This window comes from Pezoporus wallicus, unplaced genomic scaffold (assembly GCF_028554395.1).
Source record: "Pezoporus wallicus isolate ANWC-B61680 ecotype Strahan unplaced genomic scaffold, APGP_CSIRO_Pwel_v1 contig_9450, whole genome shotgun sequence".
NCBI classification, from domain to species: domain Eukaryota; kingdom Metazoa; phylum Chordata; class Aves; order Psittaciformes; family Psittacidae; genus Pezoporus; species Pezoporus wallicus.
This window is the reverse complement of record NW_026637444.1, coordinates 191,326-215,899: the sequence shown is the minus strand read 5'-3', so window position 1 is coordinate 215,899 and position 24,574 is coordinate 191,326. Positions and strand designations below refer to the sequence as shown.

General features: G+C 60.2%; 2 protein-coding genes across 2 annotated transcripts; both read right to left on the bottom strand.

Annotated features, from left to right (window-relative positions):
* Positions 1–61: 61 nt before the first annotated feature.
* On the bottom strand, positions 62–14,009 carry LOC130597223 (laminin subunit beta-1-like). The gene is made up of 36 exons (XM_057405551.1): positions 13,766–14,009; positions 13,027–13,171; positions 12,381–12,430; positions 11,835–12,010; positions 11,630–11,753; positions 11,453–11,526; positions 11,197–11,385; positions 11,055–11,118; positions 10,777–10,982; positions 10,580–10,700; positions 10,083–10,271; positions 9,815–9,994; positions 9,193–9,305; positions 9,021–9,100; positions 8,631–8,787; positions 8,367–8,519; positions 8,134–8,292; positions 7,932–8,053; positions 7,600–7,720; positions 6,766–6,952; positions 6,534–6,677; positions 5,939–6,170; positions 5,380–5,543; positions 4,885–5,109; positions 4,173–4,387; positions 3,993–4,089; positions 3,226–3,604; positions 2,960–3,144; positions 2,656–2,885; positions 2,342–2,545; positions 1,577–1,721; positions 1,281–1,492; positions 1,056–1,193; positions 657–833; positions 427–583; positions 62–267 (listed from the first exon to the last, which is right to left on the bottom strand). The coding sequence occupies exons 3-36, from the start codon at positions 12,409–12,411 to the stop codon at positions 134–136; spliced, it is 5,484 nt and encodes a 1,827-aa protein (XP_057261534.1). The 5' UTR covers positions 12,412–12,430; positions 13,027–13,171; positions 13,766–14,009; the 3' UTR covers positions 62–133.
* Positions 14,010–17,215: 3,206 nt separating this feature from the next.
* On the bottom strand, positions 17,216–24,411 carry CCDC71 (coiled-coil domain containing 71). The gene is made up of 2 exons (XM_057405553.1): positions 22,901–24,411; positions 17,216–22,801 (listed from the first exon to the last, which is right to left on the bottom strand). The coding sequence occupies exon 2, from the start codon at positions 22,738–22,740 to the stop codon at positions 21,556–21,558; it is 1,185 nt and encodes a 394-aa protein (XP_057261536.1). The 5' UTR covers positions 22,741–22,801; positions 22,901–24,411; the 3' UTR covers positions 17,216–21,555.
* Between the last annotated feature and the right edge of the window lie 163 nt (positions 24,412–24,574).

Below are 24,574 nucleotides of genomic sequence, written 5' to 3'. Positions count from 1 at the left end.
CTCGAGGCGGGCAGGACTCAGACACCGGACACAGCCACTGCTCAGGGCTTTATTCGCACCCGCGGAGGGGACGGGACCGCGGGGCTGCGGGGACCGGGGCGGATGCGCCCCGGCCGTGCCCCGGCCCCGGTCCCTAGCAGGTGGCGTAAGCGTTGGCTCTCTCGCGGATCTCCTCCAGCAGCCCCCAGACCCGTTGCTCCAGAGCCTGCAGTCGTGTTGCCTTCGCTGCCATTGCCCGCTCGTTGGCCCCGAAGTGCTGCTCCAGCTCTGCGGGATGGGGACCACGGTTAGGGCACAGCCCCCCCTCATGTCTCCATGTTCCACCCCTGGGGAACCAGCCCCAGGGGATAAGGGGAGACATGCATGGGGAGGTGGGCGCTGAGACCACTATGGTGGGCAATTCCCCTCCCACACACTCTTCCTCACCTTCCAGCTTCCTCTTGCTGGTGCTGGCCTTGTCCAGGAGGTCCTGTGCCTCAGCTGTCAGCCGTGTCACACGCTGCAAGGCACCGCCAGACACCCCATCCAGCGCGCCCACCCGGGTCTTCAGCACCATGTAGCGCTGTGTCACCTGTGCCAGGTCCTGGTGGCACACAGGCATGGTGAGGCTGAGCGCCCATTGTCACCCTGTACTCCGTGGCAGGGCTGGGCCTCACCTGGTTGAGCATCCCGGCAGTGGCAGTGGCACGCTGTGCTCCATCCTTGGCTCGCTGCGCCATGCGGTGGGTGTCCTGGTCCCGCTCCTGCAGTGTGGTGATGCTCTGCCCCAGCTCCTGCAGCCGCCTCTGCGCCCGCGACTCCTTCCCCTCCAGTGCCTGCAGCCTGCGCTCCGCCTGGGCACGCACAGGCACCGGCTGTGATGGCGATGCCAGCCCTGCCACCCTGGCACACCTCCATCCACATCCCCCTGGCACCAGCCTTGGTGTACCCATGGCATCAGCCTCGCTCCCCATGGCACTCACCCCATTCCCACAGCAGCACCAACCCCACTGCTCCCAGCATGCCCAAAGCACCATCCCCAGTCCTCAGCCATTCCATGCTGACAGCCCCAGTACCTCCTTGGCTCTGCTCTCAGCCACCTGGATGGCATCCCTGGCGCTCTGCAGGGCACTCCCTGCTGCTGTCGCCTGTGCCTGTGCCACCTCCAGCGCCTGCTGTGTCCCCACCAGCTCATCCCTGACACCCTCCGCTCGCTCCCTGCAGTGGCAAAAGCAGCTCCAGTTTTTGCCAGCACTGGAGATGGACCCCCACAGTCTGCCACCCAACATATCCCCTACCACTTGCCTGGCATCCTGTCCTTGTTCCAGCAGCCTCTGGGCCACAGCCAGCCCCTGTGCTCTGCTGTTGAGCACCGCGTCCACCCCTTCCAGCTGGCTGATGCTCTCCCGCATCTCTTGGAGCAGCTCCTGGATCCGCCTGGGGCTGCTGGGCAGGGAGATGTTCAACACTTGCTGGGCCACCAGCTCAATGCTGCCTGGGTCGGCTCCCTCCTCTGTGGGGACACAGGGATAGGGTGGGTTCAGGGTGGCGCGCTGAGCCCCACTGTGTCCATGAGCCTACCCAGTGCTGGTGCTACCTGCCAGGAAGGCCTTGATTCGGCGGATGAAGTCCCTCAGCTGGGCTGTCGCCTTCTCTGCCTGGCTGCGGGCAGCCTGTGAGCGCCCCAGGGCCTCCTCTGCCTGGCTCCGTGCACCCCGTGCCAGCTCCTGCACCTCCTGCATCTGTGGGGCATGGGGTGGGCATGGGCAGGGTGAGCAGGGGTATGGGGGGATATGCACAGGACAAGATGGGGGCATGCAAGGGGGTGTAATGGGGTGCACAAAGGGGGCACAAGGAGGCATGGGAGTGTAGCAGTGGGCCAAGGGGGCATACAAGTGGCATAAGAGGTATCTCCAAAGGGGCATAACAGGGATGTTTTACAAAGACTTGTAGTGACTGGACAAGGGGGGATGGCTTTAAACTGACAGAGGGGAAATTCAGATCAGATAAGGGAAAAATTCTTCACTAAAAGGGTGCTGAGGCACTGGCACAGGATGCCCAGAGAAGCTGTGGCTGCCCCATCCCTGGCAGTGTTCAAGGCCAGGTTGGACACAGGGGCTTGGAGCAACCTGCTCTAGTGGAAGGTGTCCCTGCCTGTGGCAGGGGTTGGGGCTGGAGGAGCTTTAAGGTCCCTTCCAACACAAACCAGTTTGGAACTGTCCATGTCTATGACACGCCTCGAGACATGAACAAGCAGGATGCACAAGGGAACATGCAAAGTGTCATAGAAAGGACAGAAGCAGAATATGCAAAGGGAACACAAACGGACTCCCAAAAAGTGCCATGGAGCCACCAGCCCTACCTTCTGTGCCACAACACCCAGCTGCCCCAGTGCCACCTCCAGCTGCTGCGATGCATTACGGGCACTGCTCAGGGCTCGAGCCGAGACAGGCAGTGCCCCCATGCACGCTGTGCCACCGCAGTGCCGCATCCCCACATCATCCTGGCACAAGGCTCCTCCACAAGGTGCTTGCTCGCAGCTCCGGTCCCCAGGTGCCCCACAAATCTATGGTGATACCAACGGTGGAGATGACAATGTGGGGAGATCCCTGTGCCACCCAGCATGGGGATCTCCCCCCATTCACCTATTTATGCCCTCACTGGTCCCACTCTCACCTTCTCATTGATCCTGGCAATGCTGAGCCCCATCACCCGTTTCTGTGCCTCTCGCAGGGATTTGCGTGCAGCAGCGGTGCCCCGACGGAACGCATCTCCCCTCTGCCGCAGTGCCCGCTCTGCCGCCCGCCGCGTGGCCTGCGCCCCGGCCACCTCACCAGCAGTGCCATTGGCCGCCGCCTCTGCCAGCCGCGAGCCCTCTGCCGACGCCAGGATGCTGCGGTAGGACTCTGCAGGTGCCGGGATCAGGGTTCGGTTGGGTGGGTGCCACCAAACCCCCCCAGTCCCCACCGGATGCTCTTACCACTGAATCCAGCTGCCGACACGGTGCTGAGGAGGGTTTGGAGGTGGGAAGCGGTTTGGTTGAGACTCCCCAGCTCGCGGCTCAGCACAGCTATCCGGTCGTGGTGCTGCACATCTGCCTGAGCCAGCTGATCCAGATGTTGCTCCAGCTCTTGGAGCTGCTTCCAGAAGTCATCCAGCTCCATCCTTTGAGGGGGCAGAGAGGTGTTAAGCCTTTTGGGTGACCACATTGGGGTCCCTTTACCATAGCCTATTGCACACACTTGCCTGGTGCCATCCAGCCGCCCCGGCAGTGTGTCCAGAAGGGGTCCCCCAGCGCTGTCCCCCTCACCCAGCAGCTGCTCCACGCGCCCCAGTGCCTCCTGCAGCTCCCGCAGGTGGCGGGGGCTGAGCGGGGACAGGGACCCCCCATCCCGCAGCGCCTGTGCCTGCTCCCCGAGGCGCTGCAGCCTGTCCCGCAGGAGGCCCAGGGCCGGGTCCCACTGCCCGAAGCAGGGGTGGCAGGGCGAGCAGCGTGGGAATGCCTCCTGGAAGCCGCGCTGGCACCGGTCACAGCGCTGCCCACTGAAGCCTGGCCGGCACCAGCACTGCCCGCTGGCCTGCTCACACTGCGGGCTCTCGGCGCCCAGCGGCTCGCAGTCACAGGCTGTGGACAGAGGCAGTGGTGTGTCCTGGTCACTCCAGAGGCTGCTGTGTCCCCCCAGTGATACCAGCATCCCAATATAATGCCCTGTGTCTTCAGAGTCCCACCATGTCCCCAGGGTCTCCTGTGTCCCAAGAGCCCCACTACGTACTCAGGATCCCCTGAGTCCTCCATGTCCCCAGGGTCCCACCATGTCCCCAGCATTCCCCTACAGCTCCAGGGTCCCCATGTCCCCAGAATCCCACCATATCCCCAGGGTCTACCCTGCCCCCAGCATTCCATTGTGTCTCCAAGTTGCCCATGTCCCCAGGGTCCCACCATGTCCCCAGTGCCACCCCTAGGGTCCCACCAAGCACCCAGCATGTTCCCACACCCCACGTGCCCCAGTCACCTCGGCATTCTTGCTCGGGGTCTCCCCAGTGATGCTCCTGGCACTGGGAGCAGACGCGGCCCCCAAAGCCGGGCTGGCACTGGCACTGCCCCGTTACCTGCAGTGAGAGGTGTGCTCAGCCGGGCAGCTTGCCGGGCACCAGGAGGGCGGTGGGGCCGTGCAGGGTGCCAGAGGTCTCACCACATTACAGGCAGGGTGCAAGGAGTGCGTGGGGTGGCATCCGCAGGGCTCACATCCCCCTGGCGCCCCCAGGCTCCAGAAGTGGGGTGCGCAGCGGTCACAGCTCTTGCCCACCACGTTGGGCTGGCAGGCACAGGCACCAGTGCTGCGGTCGCAGGCGCAGGAGCCAGTGGTGCAGTGGGAGGCCAGGGTTCCCTTTGGGTCACAGCTGCAGCCTGCGGGCGATGGGCAGCTACATGGGGCTCGGCCTGTACCCCCAACCCAGGTGATGACCCCCACACCTGGCCCTGAACCCATGCACAGCCCCAACACCCCCAATCCTAACACCCCCCAACCCTGACTCCTATCCCATGCCAAATCCACCCAACAGCCCCAAGTGATGGAGTGACATCCCTGGAGGTGTTTAAAAGATGTAGAGATGTGGCACTGAGAAACATGGTTTAGTGGTACATTTGGCAATGCTGGCTTAATGGTTGGATGATCTTACAGGTCTTTTCCAACCTAAACAACTCTATGCAATTATGGGTTGCTTAAATGGTGTTTATCTTCCTAAACCTCACCAGCCCCAAAGCCTCAGACACTCACAAAACCTTCCCAGGCCAGCCCCCTTGCACAACTCCAATCCCCCCCCCCCAATGCAGCCCCAAACCTCATCCCAAGCCCCTGCATCTCCCCAACCTCCCCTCCATCCCCAAAGCCCAGCACAGCTCACGTCGGCAGCTACGCTGCAGGGCATTGCCATAGAATCCAGGCTGGCAGAGGGTGCAGTGGGGCCCAGTGGTGTGGTACAGGCAGCGCAGGCAGTGCCCGGTGTGGGGGTCACAGGCGCCCGGGTCGCTGGCGTCGATGTTGTTGTTGCACTGGCAGGGCCGGCACACACCTCCCTCCGTCTCCGGTGCTCCGAAGTATCCTGGGGAGCAGCGGTCGCAGCGGGGCCCTGTAGGAATGGGTGGATGAATGGATGGGTGGGTGGATGGATGTGTGGATGCGTGGATGGGTGGGTGGATGGATGGATGGATGGATGGATGGATGGATGGATGGATGGATGGATGGATGGGTGGATGGATGGATGGATGGATGGATGGATGGATGGATGGATGGATGGGTGGGTGGGTGGGTGGATGGATGGGTGGGTGGATGGGTGGAGACTGTAGGTGCTGGGGTCCTGCAGCCCCTGTGCTGGAGGGGGTCCTGCTCTGCCCCTCACCCGTGTATCCAGGTGCGCAGAGGCAGACGATGTGGTGGGTCTCCTGGTCAGCGTGGCAGGCACTCCCATGGTAGTGCCGTGTACCAGGGTAGCCAGGGCAAGGGCAGGGCCGGCACTGCTGCCCTGAGCCCAGCACCGGGTCCCCATAGTAACCATCCTGGCACCTGCAAGGATGAGGGGTAACCAGGGGTCCATCGCATCCATCATATCCCATCCCATCTCATTCATGCCATGCCATGCCATTCCATGCCATCATATTCCATCTCATCCCATCCATCCCATCATACCATCCCACCATATCCCATCTTATCCCATCCAACCATCCCATCCCTTCCATGTCCCATACCATCATATCCCATCCTATCCCACCCCATCCCATCCATCCCATCATATCCCATACCATCATATTCCATTGTATCGCACCCCATCATATCCATCCCATCCCTACTCATCTCATCCATCCTATCCATCATATCCCATAGCAACATACCCCATCCTATTCCACCCAATTGTACCTATCCCATCCCACACCCCACACCACGCTGTTCCCTGCGCTCACCTCTCGCAGTGCCGGCCGGCGGTGTGGTCGCGGCAGCGCAGGCAGCTGCCCGTGCGCGGGTTGCACTCCTCGGCATGCCCGTTGCACTGGCAGGGCCGGCAGGACGGGAAGCCCCAGTGGCCGGGCTGGCACTGGTCACAGCGCCGGCCCACAGCACCAGGCTGGCACCGGCACTGCCCGCTCACTGCATCACACAGCTGGGACACCGAGCCCTCTGCGGAGCAGGCGCAGGCTGCAGGACAGCAGGGATGGGTCAGCTCATGGTGCAGGGACACAGGGAGGGACAGACAGGAGATCAGCACCCATTGCATGCCCAACCCATAGGCTACATCATAGGAGGGCTTGTGGGGACACACGGGTGGCAGATGGATAGGTGGATGGACAGCAGAGTCAGTGCAGGATGGACGGATGGGTGAACGGATGGGCGGAAGGGGAACTGGGACCCAACCCTTAGGCTGCAGGACAGCAGGGCTGAGATCAACACATGCATGGACGGATGGACAGACAGACAAGTGACCATGCAGACAGGGCTCTGCAGCTGCACAGACGGAGGGGGTTGAGGGCCGCCTGCCAGCACAGACCCCCCCCTACTCACGGCTGCAGCCCAGCGGCCCGAAGCCGTAGCTGCCCGGGGCGCAGCGGTCGCAGCGCCGGCCGAGGACGTGGGGCTTGCACTGGCACTGCCCGCCCTGGGGCTGGCACTCGCTGCTGCGGGAGCCCTGCGGGTCGCACTGGCAGGCTGCAGGCAACGGGACAACGTGAGGCTGGGGCTGCCCTGCCCCTGCGCGCCCCCTCAGCTCTACCCGCCCCATTGCTCCCGCACTCACGCAGGGCCCCGCCGTGCATCAGGGCAGACACGCTGCAGAGCAGGCGGGCGCAGGCCTGCGCCAAGGCGGGCGGCGGGGCCATGCGGAACGCCTCCAGGCACCGGTACCGCTCCAGCTCCTCCAGCCGCGGAGCCGCCTCGGCCCCGTGCAGCCCCGGCAGCTCCAACACCCGCGGCAGCAGCACGAGCTGCGCCGGGCAGCGGGAGGGGACAGGGGGTGGGATGGGGGCATGGGGACATCCCGATGTGAGACTCTGCCCCTGCTCCTAGGGGGGCTCGACCGCCCCAGCCCCATCAACAGCACCAGCTCCGTTGATGCTCCCACACAAATTGACATCCCCACGTTCTTCCTCATCACCATTGACATCCCCAAGGCCAACCCCAACTCCATCAATGTCCCCTGCCCCGTTGATATCCCATCCCCATCCCAGTCCCACCTCCATCCCCTTCTCCATTCCATTTCCATCCCCATACTCATTCCCAACTCCATCTCCTTCTCCATCCTATCCTCATCCCCATTCCCATCCTATCCCCATCTGTATTCCCATTCCCCTTTCCCACCCTATCCCCTTCTACATTCTATTCCGTTCCATCCCCGTCCCCTTCTCCATCCCATCCCCATTCCTTTTACATTACATCCCCATCCCATCCCCATTTTTATCCCCATTCCCATCCCATCCTTGTTCCCCAGTTCCATCCCATCCCCATTCCCACTCCATCTCCACCTCATGACCCCAGACAAGTGTCACGGCCCACTCCAGCCCATCATCCCCATCCCTGCCCCTCACGCCCCACTCCAAGCCCCAGGCAGGGGCACAGCAGGACCTCCCCTCACCGAGTCAATGAGGATGAAGGCACTGGGATGGCGCTGGGTGACACCGGCCCGTTGAAGCCTCATGGTCACCTCATAGGGGGTGCTGGGCTCGAAGCAGAAGGGTCGGGACAGCAGCACGTACCTGTGCAGAGGCAGGTGTTGGGGCATGGGCACAACAGGACCATGGGGATGATCAGGGGATAGCACCTTCCTTGTCCCTTTCCCCATCCCTCCTCACCTGTGTGGTACGATGTGTCTCATCCTCATCCTCAGTTCTGGGATGTGACAGCACTGTCCTTGTCCCTATCCCCACCCCATCCCATCAATCCCATCCTATCCCATCCCGTCCTCACCTCTGGCTGTGGGGCAGGCTCTCGCGGTACATCTGCTCGGAGGGCAGCAGGTTCCCACAGCGAGGGCTGGTGGGCAGTACTTGGGAGGTGACACTGACCACGGCCTCCCAGTCCTCAGCTGACTGCAACAACAGGCGAGGCACCATCAGAGCCGCGCCGTGCCATGCTGCACCATACACACCGTGCCCATGGCTGCACTCACCTCTGGCTCGTAGCGTACCAGCAGCTCGTAGTCCATGGGGTAGGGCACGTTGTCCACGCGGAACGTCAGCCCAGCTCCATCCCGCACCCGGGCGAACCCGGAGCCCGTCCAGGTCACCATGCGTGTGGTGCCGTCCCGCACCACCTCCTCCACATCCGGCTGCAGAGCATGGGCACAGCTCAGCCCCGCTGCCACCGGCCACCCTCCCATGCCCCACAGCCCATGGGGCTCACCCTGGGGGGCTGCTGCCGGCCGCGGCGTGGGGCGCTGCGGGGATGGGGGGCACGGGGGGGGCTGCGTTGGTGCCGTGGGTGGCCCCTCCGTGCCCCCGGCTCCCCAGGGTCGTACTCCAGGCAGTCCTGGGGCGCCTCCGCACGGATGGCCCCCTATGGGGACAGGGTTGGAATGGGTGGATGTGGATGGGGACAGCCATGCATGGAGCACGCAGGCACAGCCCAGGTTGGGGATACAGGAAACCCCCCCACCAGGATACTCACCGGGAGCTGGCCATGGCCATGGCTGTGCCCAATGGCCTGCTCGGCCTCATAGGTGTAGTAGTCAAGGGGGGCACAGAAGAAGCCGGGCTGTACCTGATCGCACTGACGCCCCATAAGGTGGGGACGGCAGGGACAGGCCCCGTCCTCCGTGGAGCACCTGGGAGTGACCATCCTGTCTCTCTCTGTCCTTTTATCTAGCTCGGTCCTCACCCATCCCTGCTTCCATCCCTGTCACCATCCCTCCATCTCTGGGAAGGGGTATCCCTTCCTCCACCCCAACATCTCAGTCCCCTCTATCTCCACATCGCTATTCCCATCCATCCAACGATGTCCCCATCCCTCCCTCACCCCATACTTGACCCTCAGCCCTGCCCCATCCCTGTGCCCCACCGGTTGCTGTAGGCTCCCCCGAAGTCACAGTCGCAGGGCCGGCAGCCCCCCACGTCATAGCTCAGGCCCCAGAACTCAGGCTGCAGTGAGAGGGGGGATGATGTGGGGCAGGCTGTGAGACAAGCTATGGGGCAGGCTATGGGGCAGCTATGGGGCAGGCTGTGGCACTCACCACGCACTGGCTGCAGGAGCGCCCGGCCACAAAGCGTTTGCAGTAGCAGTCCCCACTGATGGGGTCGCAGGGGGAGCTGCCGGCCACCGTGCCCCGTGGGTCACACCTGCATGCTGCCCCCACATGTATGCACCCACATGTGAGGGGCTGCCACGCAGGACAGCAGCCCACAGGCTTCATGACCCTCCACCCCCAACCCGCATCCTTCCATCCCTCACCCCTCCATCCCCATATCACTATCCCAATTCCTTCATCCCCATCTCTCCATTCCACGTTCCTCAATTTCCATCCCTTCTTCCCATATCCCTCCACCACCATCCTTCCGTTCCACATCCCTCCATTCCGTATCCCTCTACCTGTACTTCTCCATCTTCATCTCTCCATCACCAACCCTCCATCATCCTTTCATCCCCATCTCTCCATCCCACATCCATCAATCTACATCCTTCCATCATCCCTCCTTCAACAGCCCTCCCTCCCATATCCCTGCATCCCACATCCCTCCATTCCACAACCCTCTATCTCCATCCCTCCCCATCTATCCCACATCCCTCCATCCCCATCCCTCAGTCACTGCTCCATCCCACATCCTCCACCCCTGCCCATCCGTGTCCCCGCTCACGCTGGCATCCCTGGGGGTCTCCATGGCTGAGCCCATAGGCACCGTGCCGGCAGCGGTCGCAGCGGGGACCGGCCACATTCTCCTTGCAGCGGCACTGCCCCGCGATCATGCCCAGCGCCACGTCTGTGTGCCCATCACAGGCCCCTCCATCCAGCGAGCCCGCTGGGTCACAGTCACAGGCTACCAGGAAGGAAAGAGGCCACGGGGAGGTGTGGGACCAGGGCTGATGGCACTGGAAGCTGTGGGTCTGTAGTCCCATGGCACTCACGGGCGCAGGCAGTGGGGGCACGGATGTCAGAGCGCGGGTGCCGGTAGTAGAAGGGCTTGCAGAGGTGGCAGCGGCGGCCCATGGTGTTGTGCTGGCAGCCGTCGCACACGGCCCCGCTGGTGTTGCCGGTGGCCAGGAAGACGGCCATGTCGAAGTGGCAGCGCTGCGAGTGCTCGTTGCAGTCGCAGCCTGCAGGGATGGTACCATGGCACAGCATGTGGTACCCAAACCCCCACTATGGGGATGCAGCTCCTCATCCCAGCCCCTCAAACCATAGCCTGCAGAACCTCCAGCACCACATCCGATAGGATGCACCCAAAACACCTGAACCCCAGCTACAAAGCATCACACGTGGGACCCTCAGCTCCCAGCCCCGAGCCATGGCCCCCAGGATGCTGAACCCTCCACACACAACATGCAGGACCCCCATTGCCCCATTCCAGCCCATGGGACCCCAAGCCCGTGGGCACTGCACGGTACCCATGTGTGGCACTCACGGCGGCAGGCGTTGGTGCTGGAGCCCTCGGCCGGGCGCCAGGGCAGGTCATGGTAGAAGTCCTCACAGCGCTCACAGTTCAGTCCTTGTGTGTGGTGCTCGCAGACGCAGCGCCCATGGACCTGTTGGGGTGAGCACCCACCTCAGCATGGCCACTGCATCCCACAGGACACCATACCGGTGCTGTGTGCACCTCACCATGCCGGGTGCTGTGGCCGCCGGGGCACCGGGTGCCGGGGCGCATTGGGCAGCGTGTCCATGGCAGAAGCAGCTCCCGCGCAGCACCAGCTCATCCACAGCATAGTAGTACTTGTGCAGCACCTCGCGCCGCGTGTCCAGCAGGTTGTCCCCCAGCGTGTGCAGCTTGGTGAGGTTCATGCGCAGGTTGGTGACGCGCAGCAGGTCTGGGGGATATTGGTGGCACCATCAGCACCCACCCTGGCACCCACCAATGCTGGCACCCCCCGGACACGCACCCTGGATGGCCGGGCTGTAGGGATCCGCCACTGGGATGGAGGGGTCCAGCACCTTGAAGATGACCTGGGAGGAGGAAGGGGAGGGTGATCCCAGATCCCATAGACACCCAGCACCCCATAGACACCCTCTGTACCCACACACCTCCCCATGGCTGGAGGGCTCAATCTCGGAATAGCGCTGGTCACACAGCACCTCATCCACCAGCCCCGAGGGCTGATCAGGAATGCCGGGGAAGAGCTTGGAGCAGTTGTAGGCAAAGTATCGATAGACCTTCCAGCTGTGCCCAAAGTCGGCCGAGCGCTCCACCAGCATGGCTGCGGGCCGGAATGTCTGCAGGATACGCAACATGGACCTGGGTCCATCCCAACCCATCCCATCAGAAGGTACTGATACCCACCTTAAACTTCATGATGAGGTGTGTGAAGTGAAACTCGGCCTCCAGGTCCAGCTGGATGCTGACATGCTCTACGCCTGGGGATGCCACAGAGGTGAATGGCCAAGGGTCCCATGGCCATGCAGCCCCAAGGCACAGCACACAGCTGCAGCCCTGAGGCCGCTGCTGCCACGGACTCACCGTTCTCAGACTGCCACCACGTCCGCCCAGCGCTGGGACCGCTCAGGAAGATGACGTTCTCGATGCGGTGGCTCTGGGGCAGGGATGGGTCCCGCGAGTCGCAGGTGAAGCATTTCTCTGAGTCCTGCACCAGGAGCAGCACAGTTGGAAGGGTTCAGTGGCCTCGGCTGTGCCAAAGCCATGCTGGAGCCATGCAGGGCCTCACCTGGAGGTGGCTGATGATGCAGTACTCCTGCGGTCCCTGCATCCCACACGTGGAGGTGGCGCTCAGGCGAGGGGCTCTTCCCACCAGCAGGTTCCCGGTGGCTGGGTAGCAGCTCCCACGGGCACATCCATAGCTGGGGTCAGGCTCCTGCTGACCCCACGCCGGTGCTACCCCCACTGCAGAGAGCACAAGGACATGGGGTACCTCCTGTCTGGGCACCCTGATGCTACCCAGCACCCTCCCACCCCAGGCTGCCCCATGCAGGCCTGGCCCCGCATCCCAACCCACTGATGCAGCACAAAGCTCCGTGATCCGGAAAGGTGCTGGCAGCAGCGCTGGCGCCTCGTGACCAGGGGATGCTGTGTGGTGCTGGGGGCAGTCAGCAGCCGGGTCAGGCGCTCGCTAATCCCACCAGGGCTCAGATTCCCAATGGGATTTGTGGCCTCCAGGGCCAGGGAGCATTGCCACTGACTCCACTGCCCAGGCTGGGGTCCCTGCACCACCACACAGCGATACATGGGGTGCTCAGCCATGCTTGGTGCTTACCCAGGAGGAGAACGAGTGCCAAGAGGTCCATGGGCAGCTGCAGGTTCTGCCTGGGGGAACACAGAGACACTATGGTGGTGTACAGGGTATGGCAATGGGGTATGGCAACTGCTGCCTGGCTTCTCCCAGCTCCAGCATGGAGGTGCACCCCAGGGACAGCACTGGGAAGTGGGATCAGGTGGGGAAGTTGGGTTCCCAAGTCCCCCAGTGTAGCGTGTTGTTATCACCCCCACGGCCGTGCCCCATCCCTCACACAGACCCCTGCACTCGGCCATTCTTGCACCCCCAGACCCCACATGGGCTGTGCCTTGCCCCATCCTGCCCTGCTCGGGGCGGATCCATCCCTCCCAGTGTCACTGTTACCCCTGGGGGGTCCCCAGGGCCAGCCTGGGATGGGCGCCAGGAGCACCGGAGCCGTAGGGGCAGCAGCATCCCCGCCGCTGGCCGGGCTCCCGCTATTGCCTTTAGGCTGGAGCCGCCTTTTGTGCTCCCTCCTCCGCCGGTGCCGCCCGCTCCCAGCCGCTGGATCAAAGCCTGGCTGCCCAAACGCATCTTTCCGGTCCCCATGCGGGAGCCAGCCCGGGGCTGGGGGTCGTGGTGCGGGGGTCCCTAAGCTCCATAAACACACACACACACACACCGGTACCTGTTGTCCTGCGGCGTCCGGCGAGGCCAAGGCCAGGGGCAAGGGCTGGGCGGGCAGGGACGAGCGGCGGCGGTGGTGGGATGGCGCGGCCGGCGGGCCCCCCTTCCCCGTGTGCACGGTGATTCTTATTCAAATGGGCTGCCCGCTGAAAGGGACGGCGGTCTCCAGGCTACGGGAATGTCACTGCCGATTCCTTCTGCCTGGAGGCCCCCGCTGCCCGCCCGGACAGGCGTCGGCAGCCCCGGCACGCCCCGGGCACCACAGTGGGCCCCAATGCTGAACAATGGGGAGCCTCGTGTGCCAGGGGAGCCGACGGCGCCGCGTTCCCGGGGCTCCCGGCACAGCGCAGCAGGAACGTGCCTGCTGCAGCTCGCATGACGGGACGGGCACCGGGAACTGGCCCATGGAGCTGTGCCAGGGCCCGCGGCACCGTGTGCTCTGTCCCACCTGGGCACGGGCCATGGTGGAAACACCAGCGCAGGTTGGCTGCGGGGTGGAGCCACAACGGAGCTCGCCCGGGCACGGCGCTGCCAACTGGGAATGTCTGTCCCTACGGACCCACTCCCTCCCCATGGGCAAAGTCCGGCACCACCAGCCTCAGGACAGGCGGTGCCGGAGCACGAGGATCCAGCCTGTTCCTCCCATAGGACCCTACCTTGTGAACCGAGTGCTGGCACCCAGCCTCTGTCCTGAGGCACGGCACAGCCCATGGCACATGGGGCTCCCAACCGGCTCCTACCTGTGCCCATGGGGCCTGTGGTGCCAGGTAAGTGTGTGGTGGCCCGGTTGTGCTGTGCAGGTTGGAGGTGACCAGCTCAGCCCCGCTGGCTCCAGCCAAGCTCGCTGCTGTTCCTGGAGGAGGGCGGCCGGTGCCTGTCTCCTCCTCCGATGCTGTGCCAGGCGAGGGAGGGACCTGCCTGCACCGAGCCTCAGCCAAGGTGAGGCACAGGCCAGGTACGAGCCGGTGGCACGGCGGTGGCCTGTGCCCTGGCTGGCCAGGAGCCTGCACAGCATCCCTGCAGGGCTGCCATGCCCAGGCATGTGGAGCCTGCTCACCGCTGCCTCCATGGGTACCATGCCTCAAGCCAGGGCCCCACTTACCTCGCGCTGCTCAGTGCTCCATGGGATCCTTCAGACCAGGGAGCGTGGCCCTGCACCTCGGCTGGGCTGGACAGAGACTTTGCTGTCACGCAGGGATGGTGCCTTTTCTTAGCCGAGGCCGAAGGAAGGAAGAGGAGCTGTGTGTTCCCCATACCAAGGCCGTGCTCTGGCTGCCCACCAGCCAGCAAGGTCATGGGCAGGCAAAGCAGCAGCTCCCCTGGCTGCTGGCCATGGGGGTGCCAAAGCGGTGCCACCAGGGACACCCCAAAAGCACAGTGGGACAAGGGGAGCTGTGGGAGAGCCCAGGCAGCTCCCTATGGCTGCACTCTCTGCAGGCACTGGGAAACCCCAGGGAAGGGCAGGTCTGGGCCCAGCGAGGCTCCACCACCTCCCGGGCTGTGAGAGCTGGCAGGGGATGAGCTGATAAAGAGCCATTAGCACTGGACATCGTGTCTGTAGCACAGGGATCTTGGCCAAGCAACCCTTATCTGCTCTGAGGAGATCCGAAGTGGCCTGATAAAGGTGGCAGTAATAGGATATGCAGCCTTGAAAAGTGAGGCAAAAGCAGGAGGGAGGGATCCTCAGAGGGACCTGAGGGACAACTGAGGTGTCCTGGCCATGCCCAGGCACCTCCTGGCTCCCCTGCAGGCCACTTCCCATGCGGAGCTGCGATCCCAGGGATGAACTTGTGGGAGATGGCGTGCCTGAGGGCAGCTGCGCTGGTTGATGTGCCAGCGGCTCGGCTGCAGCCCCTGTCACCAGCATCCTTGTCACCAGCGCTTCAAAGCTGCTGAGCATCCCCCAGCCCCTGCTCCACAACCCTCAGCAGAGCTCCCGAGCTCCTGGGGCAGCGTCTCAGGCTCAGCCAGCGCCGCTTGGAACGACATCAGTGCTCCCAGCGGGCAGCCGGCGCTTCCCTGCACATCCTGCACTGCCTGCAGAGCCGCTTTAACCGCTTCCCTTCCCGAGCCCCGGCACCGGCGCCACCGTCCCAGCACTGTTAGTGCCGGGTCAGCGCACCGACGGCTCACACCGGATCCGGATCACCACGGGGGAACAATGGCTCCTCTGTTGAATTCGCCAGTCCCAGCATCCCGGCTGGAGAACAGGATCCAGAGCGAAGTCAGTGGGTGGGCAGGAACTAACCTGGAATGCGGATTTATGCCAGTTTAAACCAGTTCAGCACTAGGAGCACTTCCCATCCCGAGCCAGGCATTCCTTAGCGGGGCTTGGGTACCCCAAACCTCTCGGGGGGGGGGGGGGGGGGGGGAGCTGGGGAGAAGAGGCAGTGGTGGTCTGCAGCTGAGCACACCCCACATGGGAGATGCCATTCCACGGAGCTCCCGGGAGCCCAGAGAAAAGCTGGACACGCTGGGTGGTTGTGAGCACCATTTTACTGAGGGGCTGGCCACCTGCTGGGACTTCAGAACAAAAAGTTCACTTCATTTAAGAGAAAAGAAAAAGACAGTCTGTTTCTTGTCCCATTCCCTCCAAAGAGTGGAATAATACTGTCTTCTCACTAAACAATGCCATTCCAAACTATACAACACGGAGCGTGGAGCAGCCCCGCCTCAGACTCAACATTAAATAGTACTATAGCTTCGGCAACATTCTACACCAACAAATGAGAACAGGGAAAAGTTCACTCGAGAACAAGATGGTCACTTGTTGGAGATCCACCACGTAACAGTCTGCTCCTCGTCCTCCCACAGGCTGCAGGTGCTGCTCCATGGGTGTCACCCAGGATCCCGGAATGCCAGAGGATGCCTCAAGCGTGCCGGCGGCACCGGTCCCGGCCTGAGCAGGTCGTGAAGGAGGCTCTCTTAGAGATGAAGGTTGGTAGAAATGAGGGTGAGGGATCTGGCAGTGCCCATCCAGAGTGGCTGCTGTGGCTCTGCTTGGGAAGTGCTGCTCCTTGGGAATGCTGCACCGGGAACCAGGAGGAGGCAACGGCATCACACGCTGCGAGTCCCCACCACAACACCAATGCTCATCCCATCCCATCCCATCCCGGGGAGGATGGTGGAGCAGGGGAGGTATTTTGCAGCACCTTCTCTTCACAACAGCACCACGTGCCTGCGCAGGTGTGTGGCAATCACCGGACTCTCACAGGGAGGGAAAGGGTGAATTAAGACAAGGAGAGCCCCAGCTGATAATAAGGCCTTTAAGGGACTCCCCAGGGCAAGGTTTAATCGTCCCCCCCCAGGGGAAGGTGTTTGGGATGCTCACCAGAGAAGTGCTACCCCCATGAGGGTGTCCCAGGGGTACAGGACTGCATCTCTCACCTTCCCCACGGCCACGCCAGTAGGGCCAGTCTATGTGACTGATGAAGGATAGAAGCCAAGGGTTGGCAGGGGGCACCTGCCTCAAAAGGGCACCCCCAGAGCCTGTGTAGTGCTGCCAGGCAGGGCAGGACAGGCTCCTGCAGCAGGTGGAATGGAGGCAGGGCTATGGCACACTGCAGACCTGGCTCCTGTTTGCACGTCTCCTGCTGCGGCAGAAGCAGAAGCTGCTGGTGTCTTTGGTTTTCCTGGATCCCAGCTTCTCGCTTTGCCACATCTCCCTGGTGTTCCTAAGCGAAGAGAGGGGTCTGGCCTTAGCACCACGGCTTTGGAGGCAGCAGCTGGCCGAGCTGCCAGTGTCACACATCCAGACACCCCTTCACTCAACACCCCACTCATCACCCCTTCACTCAGCACCCTGCCCTAGTGGTGGCTGTCCTAGCTTCTGGGGGCAGATCCCTGCTCCGCCAGCCGGCGAGGCCCCTGGCACCTTCCCAACAGCAGGAATGGGCTGCAAGAAGAGGGAAACATGATCTTGCTGCTCTCTCTGAGCCCTGAACACCAGGGCCTGGGAGCAGCCTGCCCTGCTGCCCTCTCCAGGGGTGGTGCCAGCCTATCCAGTGCCCACAGCCAAGCGCTGCACCACTGTCAGGAAGGTGTGAGGTGCCCCAGAAGAGCTGAGGCCACCTCAGCTCATGGCAGACTGTCCCCATCTGACCATGGCAGCAAACGGGACAGAGCTGCTTTGAGGAGTGAAGCAGGAACTGTGGATTTCACACCAACCTGCCTGAGCAGGAACTGCTCCACATAGCCCAGCACCACCCTATCAACCATGCTTAAAACAAGGACCCTCCCATCCTCAGCTCCTGGGAAGCTGAGACGCAAACCTGGTCTGCATCCCCACACATCCCTTGTGCTATAGCCAAAGGCCCAGCTCCCACATAGTGCAGGGAACTTGGACCCAAAGTGACAGAACAACTGGAGTGGCTGCACCTCCACCATGCTGGCAAGGTCTGGCCACGAACACAGCATAAGTCAACTGGAAGGGCCCAAGTTCTGTCCACAAGCCCAAAACCCAAAGCCCTCCAGACACAACAGGAGCTGAGAGTCTTCCACCAGCTCCACTGGTGGAGAAGAGCTGCTGGTGTATGAGGGGAGCACAACTCCTCCCCCTCTCACTGGAACACCACTATTGGGCTACAAACCAGGAATAACAAAATAATCTCTTCTTATTTTGCAGAAAAGTGTTTAAGGAATTCTGTACAAGCTGGCTCTGGAGGTGGGGGGAACCAACCAGTCTGGAAGCAGCAGCAGCACCACACTGGCTGGCTCGCAGGGAAGAGGCCAAGGAGAAACTTCTCCAAGTCCAAGCGGTGGCAGATGGTGAAACATGATCAGAGTGGACATGAGCTTCAGAACGTTGCTACCAATTAACAATGTGATTTCAAGTGGTATCCGATGTCAGCTTCCCCTCCAGTGCCTGCGGGGCGAGCTGCTCTCCCCACGGACATCTGAGGCACGCAGGAAGCTTCAGGACCTTGTCTGGTCGAGGCAAAGCACAAATTCGTGGTTCTTGGCAGCTGAATAAAAGGAAAAACGATTCCCAAAACCATCAGTTGGATGAGCAGCCCTTTGACCGCTGGCTGAAGCGCTTCTGGAAATGACGGTGGCACAAATCCATGCAGTGAGAGCATTCCTAAGAGAGCCTCCAAAGCTCTCTCGGCTGTCACGGTGCCCAGGAACAGCACAGGCCAGGTTAGGCACTTGGATGAATTCAAAGTGACTAATACAGAAACAGGTCTGAACAATCTGCACGCAGCAGAGACCACAGCACCCCAGGCAACGTGTTTCTGTGTGTCCTGCCCTGCTGCACAGGGTCCTGGAAGGCAAGTCTGCTGTCACAGGGTAACATGGGGTGGAAGGGATTGCTCTGGCTAGACCAGTCTTAAGCAGCCTCTTGCACATCGGTGTTGAAGGTCCAGGACTCCAGGAGCACCCAGACCACGCCATGAAATGAAGGACCCTGGAGCCAACCACTGACAGGCTGCAGGCACACATCTGCCCGCACTGGACAGGCAGCAGTTGATGTCATTGGTGCCAGGGGCTGTAATGCCCCTCTGAATAACAAGCTTCAATCAGAGAATCACAGACTGGTTTGGGTTGGGAGGAACTTAAAGCTCATCCAGTCCCAACCCCTGCCATGGGACACCTTCCATTAGAAGAATCTAGAATCTAGACTGGAATCCTTCCAGCCAAGTTCCCAAATTACCTGCAAGGGGAAAGAGGAGGCATGAGGAGGATAGAGCATCGAGCTCTAGTGCTGCCCAGTAGCACAGGGCCCTGCAGCCTGTTAAAAGATATGCAGAAGGGCTGACAGAGACTGGACTGGTGATGGGCAAGTCCTGGAGCACTGCATGGTCTGCTCGCTTCCCTTACAGCAGCCTCAGTGGCACAGAAGTGTTTCTAATACTCATCTCTCCCTGTGGAGCAGAACACCTCTTGCTGCTGGCCTGGGAAGGACATTACCACCAAGCGTTTGCAGAACTGAGCTCAGTGCTGGGAAAGGCATGGCAGCACTAAGGCAAGATGTTCTGTTGGATGTGTTAAGCAACAGCACAAGCCAAGTCCCTGCCTGGCAAAAGCCCAAGCTGTGAAAGGCAAGAGGTGATGGAGGAGAGTGGGGAGGCAGGCAGCAGTGCAGCTAAGGGAAGAGACACCACGAAGAGGAGGGATATGGCCTCATGTGCTCAGCTTCCGGCTCAGGCTGGAGGAAAAGCTCAACCCGAATCAGCCTAGTTGATGCAGGATTGTTTTCCCACCAGAGGCCGGGCTGGGATGTCTGTGCTGCATGAAGAGGCTCCAGAGGCAGCTCTCGGTGTCCTTATAAGGGGCTGGGAAGAGGGAAGCTGCTGAGCAGCCTGTGAGGCAGCGATACCACAGGCAGGAGCTCAGAGCACTCCTCAGGAACAGCCAAAAAGAGAAACCGCAGTGCAAGACTTCCAGACCTGGCGTTTGGGAGCGTGGGAATAAGAAAGGTCTGAAGGAGTGGGAGCAAAAGGGACAAAGCAATTTTTGGCTGGTTAACAGTGACAGAAGGTCCCTGTTCATCCAGCACCACGTCAGGACACGGAACTCTCTGCCAGGGCGTTTCAAACCACAGAAGTAAATATTTTCTCCTTGTCCGCAGCCAACCAGCGGCATTCACAGGTCAGTCCCAACCACTGCAAGTGATGAGCTCTGATAGCAACACAGCACAACCACACAGAGCCCGAGCATGGGATTCAGGGCCTGAAATCAGACCCCGAGGGAGAACCTCCACTCTGGTGTACCTGGGGGAGGAGGGAGAACCCTGGCTCTGCCCTGGGACACTCATCCACCTCCTCTCTCCTCTCTGTGCCAAGGTTTTCCTCTCTGAGCTGGGGATCAGACACTGACCCCTTTTACAAAGCACTGAAATGCAGCCAGGTGCTAGGGAGAGGTTGGAACGTGAGGAGCTGAGGCTTCCCAGGGGAGCTCATCCCTTCAGCCAATGTCCACAGAGATTACTGGATCAGATAACTGGTATTTGGAGCTGGTGAGTGGATTACTGGCCCCGTGCTGCAGAGCCTGGCCTGATGCTGCCTCCTCTCTCCGAGCCACCAGGTTCTGCTTCAGCAACCTCCCAACACAAATCATCTCACTAGAGACAGTCCCTCCCAGGTGACAGTGACAGCACCTACTGCTCCAATGTGATGTTCCTCCTAGAGCTCGCAGATCCCTCCCTGCGGAGAGCAGACCCAACCTCTGCCAGCGCACAGCCTGTGTTCACATGATACAGCATCCGACGGCACCCCACAGCATCCGACTGCATCCCATAGCATGCCCCCGGCGCAGGAGGTTCCACAGTTCCTCCTGGGGATGCGCAGAGTCCGTGCTCCGGGAGCTTTCACACCTGGCACACACCTTCTCACAACATCCCAGATGGCACAGCAAAGCTGCCACCCGTCACAACACGGTGCTGATCTCCCCTCCTACTGCTTCACCCCCACAAACCGACAGAGAGAAACAATCTGTTTAAGTGCTGGCATCAATTCTGTCAAATCTTTTGCTTTTCTGCTTTGATTCAGGCTCAAGCATCCCACTGAGCCCTGGGAACAGCAGGATGTAGCCAATACATTCAAACGCAGCCTGTGCCTTCCCTACCTAGAACCTGCTCCTGAAACATCCAGCAACAGCAATGCAGTCACAAGGTGAGCAGGACACTACACAATTCCTGCTCACAGCTCCAGTCCTTCAGCTCTGACAGTTACAGTTCATGTTCTATGGCTGCACTCAGGCTGCAGGAGAGCAGAACAACACTGGTGCTGAGGAGGAATCGCTCTTTGGAGGCAAACCCCTACCATGAGTTCAGAGCTTCTTCTACGAACAAACACAAGAGGCACCTAGAGAACTGCAGGCAACAGCCCCATAACACTCCCCCCCTATGCAGAGGTAATACCAAAACCGTAATTAAAACTATAGTCAATGATGAGCTGGTAATTCTCCAAATTGCTTGGCATTTCTGGAGGCAAACAAGTGGCTACAGCTCTGCCTGCCTCTGAGCTGCTCAGCAGAGCCCAGAACAAGCTGTCACAACACTGGATCAACAGAGAAATCCTGGCACCTTCCAACAAAACACTGGCTGAAGGGGAACAAAAGCTATCAAACCCAATCCCAGAGGGATGGAGGGAGTGCATCTTCCCACAGCTCCAGGGCCATGTGCACACATATGGATATATAGATATATAGATAATAAAGTTATAAAATTTGACCAAAATAAACCCAGTAAATGTACAGCTTGAAAAAAGAGCAATATCACAGTGCATCAATGTCATGAGAAAGTCCCGTGTCCTCCCCCTGCACGAGAGCTCAGCCTGCCATGTCCTGAGGTGGGAAGCGAGCCCTCGGACCTGCTGGGCTTGTGTCACCATCCCCAACGGGTCCTTGTGCTTCTGCAGTCAGCTCTGCAGAGCAGATGAGGCAGGAGCAGCACGGGAACAGGCTGATCTGTCTGCAGGTCAGTTAACAGGTCACCCCCAGGCACGAGAGCTCCAGTCTCCAACCTCTCCATACTCTGATGCTGGGCTCGTATTTACTTACTTACAAAAGGAGAAAGTGACAAAGACCCTCAGGGGACGCTGTGAGCATGAGACAAGGGCTGAATTCGGATCACAGGGGACAGGTTGACCCTAAGAATCTTCTGTGCTCTCCTCCTCATTTCCTCGTCAGAGGAAGAGTTGCCCACCTTGATGGCCCGGAATTTCAGCAGGTTCAAAGTGCTCTGAGCTCGGCGAGGTTTGTTTCGGGCAGAAATGGTATTTGCTTTTTTCTTCTGTGGTGCTTCCCTCGCCTCTGTGGCTCTTCTCTTCTTCTGCCCAGTGCCTTCCCGGTAGGTGCTGTTGTCCTTCCACTCTGTTTTCCCCACGAGAGCTTCCTTATCTTTGATTTTCAAGGTCTTGGCCTGCGGTGTTGCAGTGCAGCCCTGGGACGAGCTGCCTGTGACTCTCCCGTTGAGAACTCCCGAGGCTTTGCAAGCGTTGCTCTCCTGCAGCACTCCACCCTTTGGTCCCTTCAGGAGATTTAAAGCCAGGGTGGCAGAATCCGGTGCTTTCTTTACCAAGCGCTTGTAGCCCTTACCCTTGGTTAGTTTGGCTGCTTTGCCTGAAGGAAACTTCCCTGGGGCACTCGAAGCCTTGAGGAGTTTAAGATCCGAGGGTGAGATCCCAAGACGCCCTCGGGTGTACTTGGACTCCAAACAGGACGCGGTGGTTTTCAGCGGCACCAGAGCTTCCAGAACCACCGACAGTCTCATGGCTGGATACACATCAGGATACATGTTTGTAGGGAAGCCCACTGCTGCAGCCTTGGATGTGCTGGATTTTGTCTGCTTCAAGGAGCTCAAGAGGAGATTTGTGGAATCCCCTTTCGGGACAGGTTGAGTGGAGACTTTCAGAGAGTTCACTGGCACGCTGGTGGGCTCAGCAGGCACCTTTGCCATGGCCGTGGTGTTTCTGGTTGGACTCTTAGTAGTGCTGGCACAGTGCTGGGGACTGCTCTCTTTTGTCTGAGTCGGTGTGTCCGCTGTGCACGAGCTGTACCCGTACACATCCTTACTCCTCAGAATGGTGGGCTGGTAGCCCTCCTCCTTCAGGCTCTGAATGAAGGCCACCAGCTGGGTTTCTGTGTTCGAGAGGTCCTTGGACATGGGGTTGAAGACTCGAAGGGCTTCCTCCAGCACTTTCTGTCCTGCAGAGGAAATTCTTGACCAGGAATGGACGGCTTTTTCTTCCACATTGTTCACTGCAATATTCATGGCATTAGGCAACCGGGAGCTTTGGAAAGGTCTAAATTACTGGGAAAACAACTCTTGAGACCTCAAAAGGAGAGAGAAGATAGTTAGCTCACAACAACTGAAATCAGCTCGTGGTTTTAAGCAGGGACCTGAAACTGTTAAGCTAGGTATGGCTACTCACAGACATCAGGTCAGATTCTAGGCATCACCCACATTAGAAGCATCATCAAGAAAATCCTGTCACTGATTTCCCTCTGGAGGAAAACCAAATCATCCTGAATATATCCTCAACCCTAAACCAGGATCTCAGGCAATCCCATCCAACCCAGCCCAGGATAAAGGGTTCCAATGGTTAATGCAGTAATCTCTGCAGCTTGCTCCCACTTTGAGCTTGACACACCCCAGCTCTGAGTAACTAGATATCATTTTCCTTTGGTAAAGCAGCCCTGAGAACTGAACCCTCACTGAGAACACCACGATGGAGCCATCCCAATGCTAACAAGCCTGAGCACCTCAAATCTATCCTGGCATCGCATTCAGTTTTCCAGCTTCCTAATAGATTCTGCTCACAAATTGATTCTGAGTCCCTGCCAAAGCTGCAGCATCCTCCTGGAGACCTGACAGGAGGGCTGGAGGCTCTTTTAGCTGAGCTTTGTCGATGCCAAAGGCTGTGGTGAGGCAACACCGCTCCTTGCTGCTCTCTTGTTTGAACAACGGTCTGCAACTCGCTGTCCCAGCAAACTGGTGTTGATCCAGGGGCACTCACTGCCAAGGGAGCAGGAAGCAGGAAACTCAAGCAGGGCCGTGAGAAGGAAACACACATCACCAGGGCCAAGTGTACAATGGCCTGAGGGAAAACACTGGGATCACGCTCAGGGCACTGCACAGCTGCCTGCCTGGGGAAAAAGAGCTGGTTATTGGTTCAAATATACAATAGGCACTGAAGAGGAGGCCAGAGAGGCACCCAGGAGGACTCTGATCCTCTCACAAAAAGCTGGTGGCCTCACCAGCTCCACTGAAGTTATAAAACCTTCAGTTTCAAGGATACCTATGAAAATAACAAGGATTTGGTGAAAACCTCTTTTTAGGGAAACAGGGAAGGTGTCAGAGACACTATGAGAGAGGGCACTGTGCAGGCAACAAAGCTGTGATGGAAAAGTTAGTGCCTAAGCAGAGAAAGGAATGAATCATATCCAGTGCTCTTCACAGACCTCCGGGAATACCGGCCCCGGAGCGGCCGCCAGCGGCACAGGCAGGGAAGGGTCAGAAGCCAAAGGAGCAGCAGAAGGGGAAGCACAGGTCAGCAGTGGGTAAGAGCTTCCACATGACACGCTAATCCCAGTCAAGTGCTCTGTGGACGTCACAGGGATTTGGAGGAGGATAACGCAGGGAATCTCCCACGGCAGAGGGCAGACAGGCAGGGAACCAACGGAGCCACGGCCGGTGTCACAGCCAAAGGTGAGATTTGCCACCTCCCCAGGGAACAGGCAAAGCCAGCAGGGTGTAAAGCTTAATCCTGATCTGGTAGAGAGGGAGAAGCACAAGGAACAACGGGCTGCAGAACGGATCTTCTTCAGGAGCAGCTGGGACACCGTAAGGGACACTCAGATGTTGGACACAGCGGCTGTGACACCCACGGGGACAGGACCCCTCAGCATCAATCCGCTTGGACGTGTTTTGTGCAGCCCAAGCTGCAGCTGGAGCGAAGCTGCCCACGGGCAGGCTCAGCCCCGATGTCCACCCAACACCCGAGAGCCCTCACCTGAGCCACTACCGGAAGGACATGCCCTGGTGGAGCGCCATGTGGCCACTGCCCCACGGTGCCAGCGCGGGGTTAAGGCCCGGCTGTGCGGGC

Excerpts from the sequence above, each read along its gene's own strand:
- LOC130597223 (XM_057405551.1), bottom strand. The coding sequence starts at position 12,411 with ATGGACCTCTTGGCACTCGTTCTCCTCCTGG. Across the intron at positions 10,272-10,579 it reads CAGCACCAACGCCTGCCGCC|GCTGCGACTGCAACGAGCAC; the intron begins GTGAGTGCCACA and ends CCATCCCTGCAG. Across the intron at positions 9,995-10,082 it reads TGCCCCCACTGCCTGCGCCC|CCTGTGACTGTGACCCAGCG; the intron begins GTGAGTGCCATG and ends CCTTCCTGGTAG.
- CCDC71 (XM_057405553.1), bottom strand. The coding sequence starts at position 22,740 with ATGAATATTGCAGTGAACAATGTGGAAGAAAAAGCCGTCCATTCCTGG.